This window comes from Corvus moneduloides, chromosome 4 (genome assembly GCF_009650955.1).
Source record: "Corvus moneduloides isolate bCorMon1 chromosome 4, bCorMon1.pri, whole genome shotgun sequence".
In the NCBI taxonomy this organism is placed as follows: Eukaryota; Metazoa; Chordata; class Aves; order Passeriformes; family Corvidae; genus Corvus; species Corvus moneduloides.
The window spans coordinates 25,893,034-25,908,610 of NC_045479.1; the positions used below are offsets into that span (position 1 = coordinate 25,893,034).

At 37.8% G+C, this 15,577-nt stretch overlaps 1 protein-coding gene across 2 annotated transcripts in view; it reads right to left on the bottom strand.

Annotated features, from left to right (window-relative positions):
• The window catches only part of TTC26 (tetratricopeptide repeat domain 26), a 56,758-nt gene that overhangs the window by 10,457 nt on the left and 30,724 nt on the right, over window positions 1–15,577 (bottom strand). The window contains exons 13-17 of one of the 2 annotated variants that reach the window (XM_032106537.1): window positions 12,321–12,409; window positions 8,392–8,475; window positions 6,163–6,232; window positions 3,589–3,695; window positions 1,269–1,402 (exon numbers count right to left, since the gene is read on the bottom strand). In XM_032106537.1, the coding sequence (XP_031962428.1) occupies window positions 1,269–1,402; window positions 3,589–3,695; window positions 6,163–6,232; window positions 8,392–8,475; window positions 12,321–12,409 (484 nt within the window). Of the gene's footprint in view, window positions 1–1,268; window positions 1,403–3,588; window positions 3,696–6,162; window positions 6,233–8,391; window positions 8,476–12,320; window positions 12,410–15,577 lie in introns of those variants that run through there. The other variant, XR_004239688.1, reaches the window with a different exon arrangement.

A 15,577-nucleotide genomic window follows, 5' to 3' on the forward strand; every position in this document is an offset into this window, starting at 1 on the left:
AAATGCACACTAGATGCAATCCCAGAGACAAAAAAGCAGCCAATGAAAATGTCTTGTGTACAGCTGTAAAGAAATTATAAGTTAAAAAAAACCCAAACCAGCAAAATGTAATTAGTTTTGTGTATGCATATGTGTGTATTTATATATATAACCTCACTCTTGCAAAATAATTCCCCAGAGCAACCAAAACTTAAAAAAAAATCTTTAATGTTATTTGCTAGTCTTTAGTATGGCAACATCTAGCTTAATGCTGCCAAAGCATGTTACACATAACACAATACACAAATACAATACACATAAACACAAATAACATGGAAATCAACATTCCTAATGGGATAAACCTATTATTATTAAACCTATATAAATCCTGCCGCTGTTTGCCAGCTAGTTTACAGTAAGAGCTTAATTGTACATTTTGAAAAACAGGCAAGCTATGTGTATTTTTCTGCATCTGCCGCAGTGATTGCTAAAAGGACACTTGAAAGTTATAGTAGTTAATGAGATTATTCCAGCAGAGAAGTGAATAGAAGGAAGGTGTAAAAGCCAAGATACACACCTACCAGTCATGTAGGAAACAGCAACTTTGGCCAGAGGACAATGGCCATCTGGCATCACAGCAGAATATTCCCAAGGGAGCAGTTCTTAAATACAGCTTCACTACTCTCTCTCATTCCCCCATCCAGTGAAATGGGCCGAAAACAAAACTATCAGTAACATCGATGATTTCCTTTAAGCTTTCACCAAATAAGTGTATTTGTCTGAGATGGTCAGTGTCTTCAGAAAGCAAATTTTAATGAAAACACAGTCTCGTCTACTCACTGTTTAGAGAAATCATGTCCTCTCTACAGTGTTGAGTAAATGTTTTCTTAGTTCTGTTCTATGCACCTTAAAATGTCATGTGATAATTTTCCACTCTTACACCATCCACATGAAACGAGGTTGTTTTCCCCCAGTTCATGAACATACTACTACATTTATAACCTAGCTTTTCCTAGTATGATGACTAATGTATTTTGGTATTTTATAGTTCATAGCACTTGCTGGTAAGTTACTCTCCACCATATATTCTATAACTGTTGGTGTGGAAGATACACTTCAAGTTGAAGACTGCATATGGAGCCTCTGGACAGAGTGTCTATTCTCTGAAAGGTCAATAAAAAAATGGAAGATGATATGTAGTCCTAAAGCTGAGATTATGATTCTGGCTTACAGCTAGCTGAAAATAGGAAAAGAGCAGAATAAATTCAGCTACAACACAGAATACTCACTTTGCTTCTCGGCCAGCTAGGATCATTTGAAATACACCCACACAAGCACCTCTCTTGCCTTCCCAGTATTCAGGATTATTGTCCAGTCTCTCCAGAATATCAAACGCTTTGGCCGAATAGTAAAACTGACGCATCTGCACAGAAAGTGAAACATTATTCCTGACCACCTTTCAGAAGGGGATTAAAAACACTGAGCTCAGTTTTCTGAAATCAGCAGCAGGTTGTAGAAGCAATGTGCATTTTCCTGTTTTTCTGCAGGCAGCAAGTGACACAGAACAGGGACATTTCAGTTGGGGAAATGGGGAAACAGGTGGTATTATAACACCTTTTATTTGAGTTGCCCTTATCTAGTGTTGTACCAACTATACCAAAGCCCTTGACAGAGTATCAACCTCAAACTAGTCCAGACGTTTGAAAATGAAACCACATTTCCTCATGCAGACATGGTCACATATTTGTTTATGTAATGGGTTCAACTTTTTTTTTTTTCCTTCACTGTTACAGTACAGTACAGTACAAAAGAAGATTCAGTGACTCTATAACCCAAAATTTTCCTTAGCATAGGAAAATCCAGTGTATACCCTATCTTTTCTGCCTTAGGTTCTCTACTTGTAATCGGGAACCAGAAGCAAGTTGCTTGGCAACAGTCAATGCAAAAGGAGTGACCAGATTAACTGTGGCTTTTGAAGTCAGTATATCTCATGTGGGCTGTATGAGTGTTCTCCACTTGAGCAAGCCTGAATAACAATGTTGTTTGTAACTAGCATCTTCCCACGAGAGAGGACAGAAGGTAGACTGAGCACAGCCTCCCATCCTTTGGTAGCTGGAAGCCTGCAGAGAAAAAAGTGCAGCCTGTGGGAGCTACATTTGGAAACTTTAGTCAGAGAAACACTGGTACTACAGGATGAGTAATAATTCTCTTTTTTTCACATAAATGTTGATTTTAACCACTGGTGACTAACAAACACTTAAATGGATGGGAATAAGGATAGTGAGTAAGAACAGTATCAGATGTGTCAGCTAAAAGGAAAAATTTGAACACTGATCTATCCAAATTAGTATCTGATCTAGTTCCATTAAGCAGGTACAGGTTTAATATTCTTCTATCTGACATAAAAGTAGGAAATGCTTCACCCCAAGTCATGTGCTGCTCCCCATATGGACAAGATGGGCAACTGCATAAAAAGGATCAAGAAATTAGGATGAAATCCTGCATGCCAGCTTCCTCACTGAACAACTTGTATCAGCACAGCAATGAGGCATCCAGCTACACCAAGTCTCAGGACACTGTTGACCTTGTTCCATCCATGCTCATTGTGTTTTTTGTCGAGCAAAGCCTAATGCAACTGCTTTCTTAAGCTACATCTCTGGTGCTGTCTGTGGACCTCCAATACAATGTAATGTTTCAGAAACAATTGAAGAATGCTACATAAAATCAAACAACATGGACCTTGCCATTTCGTGCAAGAGGTACGAACAGCTGCTAGTGTAGAAAGACAAATTATAATACTAAAGTAACAATTTTGGAGCAGTCATTTATGGCCATATGTAGACACATAATTAGGCTGCAAAATTCAGTTCTATAAATCCAGTTTTTAAGAGCTGTAGATAAATCCAAAATGTGGAGCTGCTTCTCCTCATCAGGACAAGAAGGTTTTGAGAAGAATTTAGACAAAGCAATCAACTGATTTAAGTGAGATTTTAAATGATCTAGAGAGAGATTTTACATGAGGTCTGATTGTCAAGTTGCTTTCACAAATTGCATCTATGGGAAACACCAGAGGCATAGCCACTTGCTTGAGCAACTAGACTTTTAGGGTGAGATGGTAACTGAGTACTTGAAAGATGTACAAGAGATAATTCTTTCAGTTTTAGAATAATGCTTTTGAGATCACAAGGAGTATCTCCCATTCCCATTACAAGCTTTAAGGAAAACATAATACTGTCCCGACTTAAAAAAAAAATAGCGGCACGAGGCATCTTGCTGAATCTATGCTAGATTTTTTTCCTTACAAGTTTTTTTGTCATTTCTACCCATAATGAATCCCTAGTAGGAGAAGAAACTGTTATCATTCTTGATAGCTCAAGCATGCAGTAATTTACCAATGTTTTAATCGATGGGTTCTCTACCAAAAAGGCCTGTAGGTTAAAATACTGACTAATCCTTGCCAACTCATTCATATTATTAGACATCCTGCTGTTATAAAAGAAGTTCACTAGTCATGACAATGATAAAAGTATCCAAAGTATCCAAAAAATGACTGTTGGTACAATCACTGAATTAACAAGTCATACACCAAGCTCTAAAGAGAAAACTCACTTTGTAACAATCATTTGCAATGAGCTGCAAAAGGTTAAAGGAGTCCCCTGAGGTCTCCATCTTCAGATAGAGCTTCCAGGCCAGCTGTGGTTTCTTATTCATAATATCTGCAATAACAAGAAAAAGCTGGAATTGTGAAAAGAATATGCCACACACAATATTCAGTGGCAGGTGGAACAGATATTCCTGTATTTCTTTGTTTAATGTAAATGCATGCCTCAGCCATGAGCATGAGGCTGGGAAGGGAAACTTCTCCTTATCTTCTGTCTTACTAGTGGTAACAGCCAATTCAGCAGAGAATACCAATGTCAAAAGGAATAATTATGGTGTTTACATCTTAATTTATATTTCACAGATAAGCAATAAGAGCAACTCTCATGATTTCAGATGTGATTAAGGAACAGAATGGAAAGCATCAGAGGAGCTTTTTATGCAGGACAATTAACTATGGCAATCCATTTAGATGGTAAGATTTAGGACTGTGTGTTCTTACACACAAAAGAACTTAATTGGCACCAAACTTAGGTCTTTAATACTTGATGCCCATGTCAGTCTAAACACTCAATTCCCATGATTCATAACAAATCAAAAGGAGAGGGCAGAGGTTGAAGCCCCTCCAATCATAACAAAACTTATCATTACACATTTAGTAGAAAAAATGTTTCTAAATTCCTGAGATCCTGTGCTGGTTTTAAATTTGCATATATGACTAGAATTTTTCATTGGTCTTTAACCATCTGGTTAACCATTGGTCTTTAAACATCATTGCTACACACAATTAGAAATAAATGAATCTGAATCTTCCATCTCAATGAGTAGAAATTCTACTAGGGTGTTTAAACACGAAGGTTCTATTTCCTGGCGATAAGAAGCCATTCTCTTGAATCTGAGGTTGGTATTTGTAATTCCAGGCTCATTCAAACAGTGGGAGAGAAGAAAATTAAATTAAGTTTTCCTTTCTTTTTCAAGCCTTAACAGCTGTTCAGAGAGTACCTGGCTATTCACACATGGATGAGTCTTGCGCTTTTTCAAAAAAGGGACTGTTTAGCTTGTTATATTTGTGCCCACTGTGTCTATACTTATGTTGCAGGTAGAATGGGTGGTAATCAACAATAAACATGTAACACGAAATCACAGAATTTATAGACTCTTCTCATTTAGGAGGCAGCAAGACATCAAATTGGATTTATCTCTCATCAGCTTGAGATACCATACACAGTGGTAAACAGCCAGTTCTCAATTTCCAACACCAATCTATCTACCTAGAGCAATGCAGTTCTGTGCTAATCCAATGGTTTTTTACCTTCTCTTCAAGAAGAATTTGGTAGGAATAGTACTATAATACTAAACAAAAAATTACATTCTGTCATGCAGAAAAAGATGCACCTCTGGTACTTTTTGCCCCTTGGAAATATTTCAGCATTGAATTGTTTATGACTCAATCCCTAATTGTACTCTGACATTAATGTATCATAATGTGATCTGTTAGTAATTTACATACTTGACACAAAAAGATAACTATATTCATCATTCCCATAAAAAATTCAAATAAAACATTCATATCTAAACCACTCAAACAGAATCAGGTACTGCAGCTTAAAGAAAAAGGAAATAAACTGACACATCCTAAAACAGAGTCATAGATAGGCATCCCTATGTGTGATGTGCCTGTCTGGAAAGACCATGTTAGGAGATGTTTACTGTATCTGCAATACGGCATAACATCCCAAAGCATACATATTTGCATTCCAGGTATAACTGCTGAAAATGGTTTGATAAGAAAACACTTTTGCATAGAGGCACTGTAAGGAAAACGAATTAGCCTGGGGAGTCTCAGACTTGAGTCCTTAGAAAAGCCCACTTCTATACTATTTTGTATGTGGCACTGCAGCTGTCTCTGTACTGAGGTGTACTCTGCAGTGTTTTAAAAACTGGTTCAGAAAAAGTAAATAAGATTTGCTAGAGAGCACTAAACACAGCAAAAGTTTCCTGGCTTCAAGGAAATTCAAGGAAAGAACTCTTCTAAGAGTTTTCAGAAGAAAAAAACATGCTGGAGATTATAAAGGATATCCCTCAGACACAGGAGTTTGGACAACATGTAGAGTAACATGGTAGGAAGAAAAACACCATGTATGCTTGCCTGATTCTTCTCTTCCCTAGACATCTGACATTGGCTAACCTTGGAGGCAGACAGACCCTTGAGCCTGACCCAGTATGAATGCTAATATTTTGTGTTTTACTCTGAACATTTTAGAGTTGTAACTCAGTCTTTTAAAACAGAAAGTCTTCACTCAAGCAATTGAGTAGACAATTGAGAAGAAAAAGGGTCACTGGTCAGGACAAAGCTGCATTGACAATACTGTAAAGCAGTGCACTGAAGCAGTAATTGCTTATAAAACCCAGATGTATGAAAGGTGCAATAACCACCCACACTAAAACTAGTGCAATCAGCTTTTCACTTTCATAGTCCTGAATCCACCTACAACATTAAATTCAATTAGGAAAGTGGATTGCCAAGACTGACGCAATAGAGGAAGATCTGTATTCTGCAATGTTGAGAGTAAAGTGACTCACAGCAGCGAGCCAGCCAGCTAAGGTAAACAAAATCACTTTTTATCTTCTCGCTCTGGATCAAAAGGAACACCTGCAGGAAGAAGGAAAATAAAAGATTATACATGCATGTACTTTTAAACAAACAGAAGGCAAACGTTCCTCATTTCAACACACAGATAAGGTTTAAGTCACACAAACAACTGTTCATGAGAAGAGTTTGGGTATGCAAGTGCAGTGTAGGGGCATCCCTCTGTGTGGAGTAGGTGGAGGATTCACACAGTGCCCTGTTTGTCAAGGGACTTGTGCAGCTTCAGAACACCAAGCTGTGCAGAGGGTGCGGCCTGCCCTGAACAAGCGCCAGTGGGCGGCCATGCAACACAAACAGCACAAAGGAACACTGGGCCTGTGGGAAAAGCTATTTGGAATGTGTTTGTTTAGAAAGCAATGCAAGCAATTACATTAGCATCTTCTTGAAATACCAGAAGTTTCTCATACAGATGAGACTTTCCTCCCATACATGTCAGAGATCATTCCAGGTGTGCAATAAGCCATTTCTAACCATTTCAGTTTCAGTAAGGCTCTGAGGCAAAGCACTCATCTTTTGTACCTTACTGTACAAATACAGGTTTGCTCCATTCTACATAAAAAGGGTTGTGTGTGGGAAGTTATACATTTTAAAATGTAGTCTGGCTTTGCTCAAAGAAAAAAAGCTATTTATGCCTCTCTCAAGTATATTTGTAACTATATGGGATGCTACTGGCAATAATCAAATACCTTTATAGGAATAGATGTATGTACTGGAACAGTGAGTTACACAAATTACAGACATTTGTACTGCTTAAACATTGCTGATCCCCTAATTTGGGGCGGGGGGGGAGAAGAAGGAGTAATAGGGAAGAAACAAAAAGAAAGCAGTGTTATCACTGTAAGTAGCACTTTATCATACATTTTATTTTATTATGTCCAGGGAGGTATGCTTTAAAATAACTTAGCAAGTGCTGTATGTAGATGTTTTACATGTTTATGAGACACTGGGGAAGGCTGATCTTTATATGGAATTGTCATCACAACCCAAGATCAGACACGAAGCCAGATAAATCAATGTAATGACATAATTCTGGTATTTAAATGCATCACCTATATAACACAAGTTTCTATAGAACAACTTCTAAAAACATAAGAGGAAAAATGTAGATTAACAGCAGTTTACAGCTTTGTGTTTCTTTGTTGCCTAGTTGCTGCTAAAACTTACAGAATTATCATTTTTATGGAATTTCAGGAATCAGCATAGCCTGCTAGCATAGTCTTGAAAGATTTTCATGAGGCTAAGTGAATTGAAAGCTTGTTGAATTGAAATATATATCCATTTTCCTTCAGTCTTGGATGTTTTTCTTAAAGAGAGATGCAATTTTGGGTCACAGAAATTAAGGGGTAAGGGTGCTGGATGGGAGGGTTGGGATGCGGGGGGAGATGAGTTGTAAAACCAGAGGAGCTCTGTTATTGACAAACCTGGTTAGTTAAAAAGTTGGAAAGACTGGAAAAACAAAACAAAACATAAACCCCAAACCAACCAAACCTATATGATCCACTTTAGACTATGTGGTGTGGGATTTTCTTTGTGGCTTGTCTTCTTTTCTGGTCTTGTGGAAAATGTTGCTTCCATCTTCATAATAGCTATTTGCTTTTGCATATTTTAGTTGTAATTAAGTTTCTGCTGCACAGAGACATAAAAAGTACTGGGTGTAGAAGTTAATCACTTCCAGCTGCATCTGAATGCTGCTGAATAAGATAGTGAGCACTTCCTCTTTTCCGCCCACATATCCCAGAGGAAGAGGTTTTTTTTTTAAACACAAATTTCTAGGGACACCTAGAAGCTCTTAAGTATTCAGGATCTTTTAGTTAGCATGCCCTACTCAGTCTGAACAAAAAGAGTGCCTGGGATCCCAGACAAAGCGTAGAAAATCTGATTAAGAGGCCATTCTTTGATCAATTAGAGGTAGCTGCAAGCACTCTTGTGATGCACCACAAGCAGCATGACTCCCTGTATACCTCACATTACAAGATTAGCAAGATAATCTTTTCTGAATAGTGTTCACTGAGAGTTTCAGTTCCTCTAAGAAGGGGAAGAAGATGTTCCACAGAACCTGCTTATTTTCAACCAACATCAAGGTCTGGGTGAAGAAAAGGAAGGAAATGGGAATATGAGGGAAAAGTTTCCATTGCTGTTTTTCAAAGAAAATAAATACATACCTCTTCAGCTTCACCAAAATTGCCCATTGCAGCTTTGGCTTGGGCATAGTTGAAGTTAAAAGTGTCATTGTTGTAGAAGTAACTCTGAAAAATATGGACAACCCCCAAATAAATACAACAAAAAAACCTCCTCCCATGATATAATAACATTAAAAATACCACCCCCTCCCAACCCCAGTCTGAGTCAGACCATATAAAGACAATGGGAAGGAAAAAGAAAATCCTACATTAGGAACATATGGTATTTATAAACAGTGGGCAGAAAAATTATGGACTAGATTTTCCATCCTACATTTGTGACTACAAGCACCGCTGAAACATTCCACAACATTAGCTATGAGAGATCTGGAAAATGTTCCAAGCTCAAAATTGCAGTGGCAGCTTTTGTGGGTATAATTTTCACTTGGGGCATGTGAAGACATGCTGTGCTGCCATGGTCTCTTTCCCCTCCCAAGCACTTAGTTCACCACTAGGGTGGGTAAATAGGCAATTGACTTCCTTGAGTCTTTAAGGGGAAGAACAGTTTGTTTTTCCAAGACTTGTCAAGGTTTATCAAGAGATCTTGGGCATCTGGTTATGTGATGGATACTAATCTGACAAAATGGATCTCATGATGCAGGTGGAGCCACAGTACTGGGCTGTAGCAGGCAGCACACCAGGTAACAGGACTTCTTTAAGCAAGCCTTGCTTACCGGTATCCTTCTCACTAGTTGAAGTGCAACACTAAGTTTTTCTCTCCCATAACACTAGACATGACACATCTGGTTTAGGACACACCAGATTGAACTAGCTGTTATCTTTTCTGAAAAGCTACATGGGTCAAAGCAGGAAATGTAACTCTAGGTACAGGTTAGGTTGATATTTGGGGTTGACCTGATCACAGTCAGACTGAAGTATAACTCAGATGACCAAAAGTCAGCTGTGTTCTACATTCAGCACCATCCCACACTGCTGGACCAGTAGAGCTGGCAGAGGTAAGACAGAACACAGTATCAGATGCAAGCACAAATGGGATTGAGGATTCCTGACCTGTGGATCATGCTTATGAAAGAGCATGGGAAAAAAGGAGGGTGGTTTACCCAATACCATTACTGCAGGAAAGCCTCCCGGGGTGCCTAACAGCAAGGTGTAGGGAAGAAGAAATGTTTTTCCTTATCCAGCATTTATAAAGGAAACAAAACTTGTGTAGGAAGATCAAACTTTTGGTTTTTTCCCTCTTTTGAGTGAAGAGGAGGTAAAAAGCATAGTTGGGACTGTACTAAACATACAGGAAGCAGCGGACAAATCCCTTTCCCAGTAGTATCTTCTTTCATGATGTAGGGACACTGAGGAACCTCTTCCTTTCACTGTCACAGGCAGTCTACAAAGGGTACTGATTTAGTCCACCCACATAAATCAAGCTAGTGCCTTGAAAGGAAAGGTGAGGGATTGCCACTTTGCCAAATGTCCAGGTTTCACCCCAACAGTCTATGTTAGGGTGCGCAAGCCAGTAAATACAGCAAGCTGTGTGACAGCATGAGGATGAACCAATTGGGGTGAACCTTAAGCTCAGTTTGTAAAAACATTTCAGTATCCTTAGGGTGAACTAACGGGTTTCACCAGATGAGGATTACGACACTTTACTGCATTCTTTCTCAATAGTAGTTTCATGTGAATCAGCACAAGTCCCAGGTTAAGTAAAGCTGGTGAGCCAGATGCTAGTTTTACTATGTGAATGCTTTCTTCTGTTCAAATAGTCCCCATTGTATCTTTTAATTAAAATGGAGAAGCACCTCTGTCAGGAACCAAACTCAAAAAATGTGTCATTCTGTCCTGGCCATATAAGTACTAGAGACCAGACCTACGACAAAATCAAAACCAGGAGAAATGAACAAGTTCCCCTGATAGTACAACACATTCACAGCAGCTAGACAGTTTATCTTTTTTTTTTTTTTTAAACCACATTATATGCACCGGACTTTACTCTCTTGTGGTCTTTTTGGAGTTATTCAATCTTTTAATAAAACCAACTGTCCTCTGAGTGATGTCCATTTCAATGAGATGCTCAGATACCCAGCTTAAAAATGAAGAATTCCCATTGTGGCCACAACTCAGCTGAGCCTGAATCAGGTTGTTTTTTACTCAGTTGATCCCTGACAGTGTTATAATGTCACTCTTGGGGCAGCTGGCAATACATTTATAATAAGGTGTCCCCTGAGATATTCTTATGCCTAAAGCAGTTTTAACTGCTCATGGATGAAGGTGGTGTTTCTTGAGAGAATATCAAGCAAATAATCTTCACAGAGGACAGCTCCATTTTAAGAGCTGCAGAGATTCTACTGAAGTTTATTCCTGTGAATGAAACACAAAGGTAAAGCCATGTAAGCCTTGCCTGTAACATGGTACAGAAAGAACCATTTGCATCCCTGTGACCTTAAGAGAAGGGAAATGACTTAAGTAAACCTGAGCATGGCTAGTCTCAGCTGAAAAATTATGAGAATGATCAATTATTTCAAAAGGAACAAGCAAAAAAAGTTTAGTAGGCAGTGAACTTTTGTCCCATATACCTTGGAGGTGATTTGTAATCACATTTAACTTTGAACTTTTCAGGTTAGAACTGGTTGTTTAAGAACCTTTTCACGGAAATGGAAAGAGCTGAGCATATCTGTGGAGTAATTCATTGCAGTATAAATGTAAGAAATACACAGGATGGATTCTCTGGAAATTACCATCTATACCTGTCGGCAATAAACTGAGACCAGATGACCAGTTCTAACTAGAAATTCAACTTTCAGATGGCTCAAGTTAGGCAAAGCAATTCTTACTGTTAATTTCCTTTTCTTCAATTACACACACTCTCCAGTTTGGGGTGGTGGTGGTAGTGTATCTCTTCATTCCACTACACTGGAGCCACTCCAGTGGCTAAAGCCACTGGGATTTCTTCAAAGGTCTCCTTCCAGACAAAGTTTAAAAACACTACGCCTTCACCATTTTTCACTCATCAGCTGCTTTTGGGCACCATTACAGCCACATGTTTTTCTTTAGATCTCATTTTCCTTAGAACATTGTAATTATGCTCATCTTGTATATCTCCCAATTCTTTTAATAATTTCTTTTGAGATTCTCATTCCTCTTCCCACCAGAGTTGTTTCAAGTCGAGTTTCAAACGCCTGGAACAAGACTGCAATCATTTAATCCATAATCACAGTCCAGCTTCCCTCTTTCCTCACATCTGACTTTAACTGTGTATCTGTAAGTTATACCCATTCTATCCATTGAATACTGGTGATCTGATAATGTTGCATGATGGTGATTTAAAGCTTCTCTTATTTTGAAAAATGCAACATTGTCTGCAGGGTACTCAGATATTTCTGCAAAAATAACATTCCTAACTTACTGCTTTGGTAATACTACCCTATTTTAGCCCTTCAGTGACTGCTTTCTCTGTAACATGTAAGTCTTATTCCTTTCAGAGTCCTTCACGTCCTATCTTCCTTATGCACTCTCGTTCACTAAAATGTTGTCCCCAATTATTAACCTGTGACAATAATCGCCATCACTCACTTGGTAAGTCTTAAAAAAACGTGGATTTTTTTTCCTCCATGCTGCCCACCCCCTAAATATACACTTTTTTTTCACTGTCTTCCTTTAATTATATTCTTTATCTTCTGTGATGCCACCAGCAAGCCTGATAATGGTTAGATTGCAAGTGCAATGAGTCCATCATGCCCATCATGCTGCATGGGACCATTTTCTAAATTGCTTCTTTACATTTTAATCCATTTATTGTACTGACCACTTATGTCCCACTATCACTCCTGTGTTTTATTTTTACTATAAAAAAGGATAAATTTCTGTATCTTTTTATGTTTCCATTGTGTCTCACATAGTACAGTCTAAAAGTAGTGATTCTGTGCATTACAGTACTACCAACAATAAATAGTACTAACCTTGATTGAGTTGAGGTAAATTAGGACATTAGGAAACTGTCTAAGAAGAAAGAAGCAGGAGGACATGCACTGTCTCCCTGGAATGGTATCTAAAATTCAAAAGAGAAATGCAAATTTGTAGAATTTAAAAACACATGGTAATGGAAATCACTGCCAAGACTGCTGGCACCTATGAAAGCAGCTAGTTTCTAAAAATAGTGTAGCTTGCCTTTTCAGGCAAAGGACCATACTGGACATTAGAAAAAACCATTAGTTCATCTTGTCAACTCTCTCTACAGCATCCAATAACTATTGCAAGACTTTATTCAATAGCAACAAGTCTTTTCTGTGACACAATTTATGTAGTATAATTTTACCATTAATTATTCTTACTCTTAGGAAATGACACTTTATACAAAGCCTGAGTTTGCTATTCTAATGCCATTAGCCCTATTTCTTCAAAATTATGCTTTTCAGTTATCCTGGACAAAGAAACTCTACTTATTTTAATTTTAGTTTGAGCAAGAGAGTAAACTTGATATATTGAAAATATTGTTATAAAAAAGAATTAATACAGGAACAGGTAAAATACTCAGCGATATCAGACAGTATGGAAATTATGTCCATGCATTTGGGATTGCCACATTGCTCATAAGAGGTAAAGCCATAAACAAGTTAGACATATCAGTTCAAATGAGTGTCACTAAAGTTTGCTGCTATGTCATCATAAACTTTGTTGCAACCATATTATGCTGTCACCTACTCTGACATTGCAAGCTGTGTTAGTGAAAACTATTTCAAAGCTTTTTTAAAGATTCTGAAGTAAGATTACTAGGACTGATTTTTGTTAGGCCCAGCCAGCAGACACGGATGAACCCAAGCAGCAGGGTTCATCAGGGTTCATCATGCAAGTGATGTCAAATCTCCAGTATTTCACTACATCAAGTGATCATCAGAGAGGATGCTGCTCGGCGCAGTTTGGAAAGGTGACAAAAGGTAAGATCCTAAGGTTACCAACATCCCTGAAGTAATCCGCTCCTGAACGTTAGTTACCATCAATCCATCCACACCAGAAAATCAAAATAACTTTTCTGTATATAGAAATTTCATGTAACTAAACACCAGTCTTTTGACTCCATACCGCCACACAAAATTGAGCATTCAACCAGAAACTGTATATTCTCCTTTAAACATAGTAGGTAGTAATTATTACTGGAAAGCACTATATAAGATGTCAAAATATGTTTCAAAGGAAAGCACAATATTCTCATTTTTTATCTTTTACCATTAGGAGATACTGAGCTTGGATGTCCTGTCTTTTCCATATAGAGACAATCAATCCTTATCTATGTCTGAAAGAGACAATCAATCCTTATCTATGTCTGAACCACACCATTCAGTTCTCCAGCTTCAGAAGATTATTTGGTTATTTATGAAGTGTTCACTTGGGAGGAGAAACTGGCCTAAATATTTATCTGTCCTTTTTTACATGCAGGCATAGTTTTCATGACAAATATATGCCTTTACAGAACAATAACAGGAACAGTTTTATAAAAAGGAGCCAAGAAACACTGAGTAACAAAACTACAGATAACTCAAAAACGTCCCTTTTCTCTGATGTTTGATTTTTGAAGTTCATAAATTCATGATTTATTTTGAACAAAATTTTAAAACATGCAAAGAAGACTTAAAACTGAGGACGCATTTTTAGTAAAAATGAATCACAGTAACAAAATATTAGAAACACAATACTCCCCTAAATGATTCGAATGTTTCTAAATTTTAATATTTATTCTTATGTCCACATTTTGGCAGAAAGTTTTATTATCCCAGCACACAGTCCCCCACATATTTATTGAAAGATTTCATTAAAAAAACCAAACAAGTAAAACATCCGTGTATCTCATACAACTCAGCAATGAATGCTACCAGTGACAGAAAAACTAGAATTTTCTAATTCACCCCATGTGACTCATGCAGAAACAGGAAAAATTTGTCATTTCAAAAAATTACTTAGGGTGACCTAAGAGAACCTCAAAGAAAAGACTGCATGAAGTTCGGAAGAAATGTTCCATTCCTCCCATCCAACATCAAATTTGCCTGAGTTGGTCCTTAAAGAGGACCACTGAAAACAAAAGGGTGCTCTTTTTCATTATGCTTGCAGTGTTTCTGGGTAGTTTGTAAGACTTACACTAAGCACCAGAAGCACTGCATTTAATGGAAATGTTAATGTTAATTTGTTTTTACTGATGTTCCTCTTGCCCCATTTCCTCCTTAAAAGAAATCTGATCTGTTTAATTTTCCACCCAGTTGAGACCCTAGTAGAAGAGAATGAGAACTAAGTATAAAAATCTAGTTATATCCTCCTTCATAATGTCTGTTCCATTTCAAGTCATTAGGATTAACAATTTTTATTAAGCTTAAAAAACCCCCAGTAACCAAGCTGCTGTTTGGGCGTTATTTATTGCTGCTAGAGAATGAATGTTGAATCCTACACTCTAAATGGTTCCTGTATTTTTTTTAGTTTTTGTTTTGTCTGTCCCCTGTTAAAGTGCACAACATCCAACACGAGATAAAATGTGTACGTTTAATGGAAATGACTTGCACATTAACTTGGTTTTCTCCATGTTCCTTGAACATCCAAGGCAGAGATCTAATTAAAAAAAGCAAAGGGCTTAGCTGATGACTCCAAATGACTTTACAAATAAATGACACTGTATTCTTCCTAAACTCCTGTTGCTGCTTTTTCTTAATGCAGTCATGGGATTTCTACAGTTAACAAAAGCAAGTCAGAAAAAATATTCCACATCTTCATTTTGATCCATTATTTTTTGATAACCCACATTAAAATAAGACGCCTTGTAGACTGTTGTGGTTTAACCCCAGCTGGCAACTAAGTACCACTCAGCTGTTTGTTCACTCCACCCTTCTCACCCCGACAAAAAAAAGTAAAACTTGCGGGTTGAGATAAGAAGACTTTGATAATTGAAATAAAATATTATTAGTAATAATAATAATGAAAAGGGGAGAGAGAGAGGAATAAAACTCAAAGAGAAACAAATGATCCAGAATACAATTAATTGCTCACCACCAACTGATGCATGCCCAGCCCCTCCCCAAACCACAACAAGCCCCTCCCAGCCAACTCCCTCCAGTTTATGTACTGGGCATGGTGTTCTACAGCATGAAATAACCCTTCGGCTCATTCAGATCAGCTGTCCTGGCCGTGCTCCCTCCCAACATCTCATGCAGCTCCTCACTGGCACAGCATGGGAAAC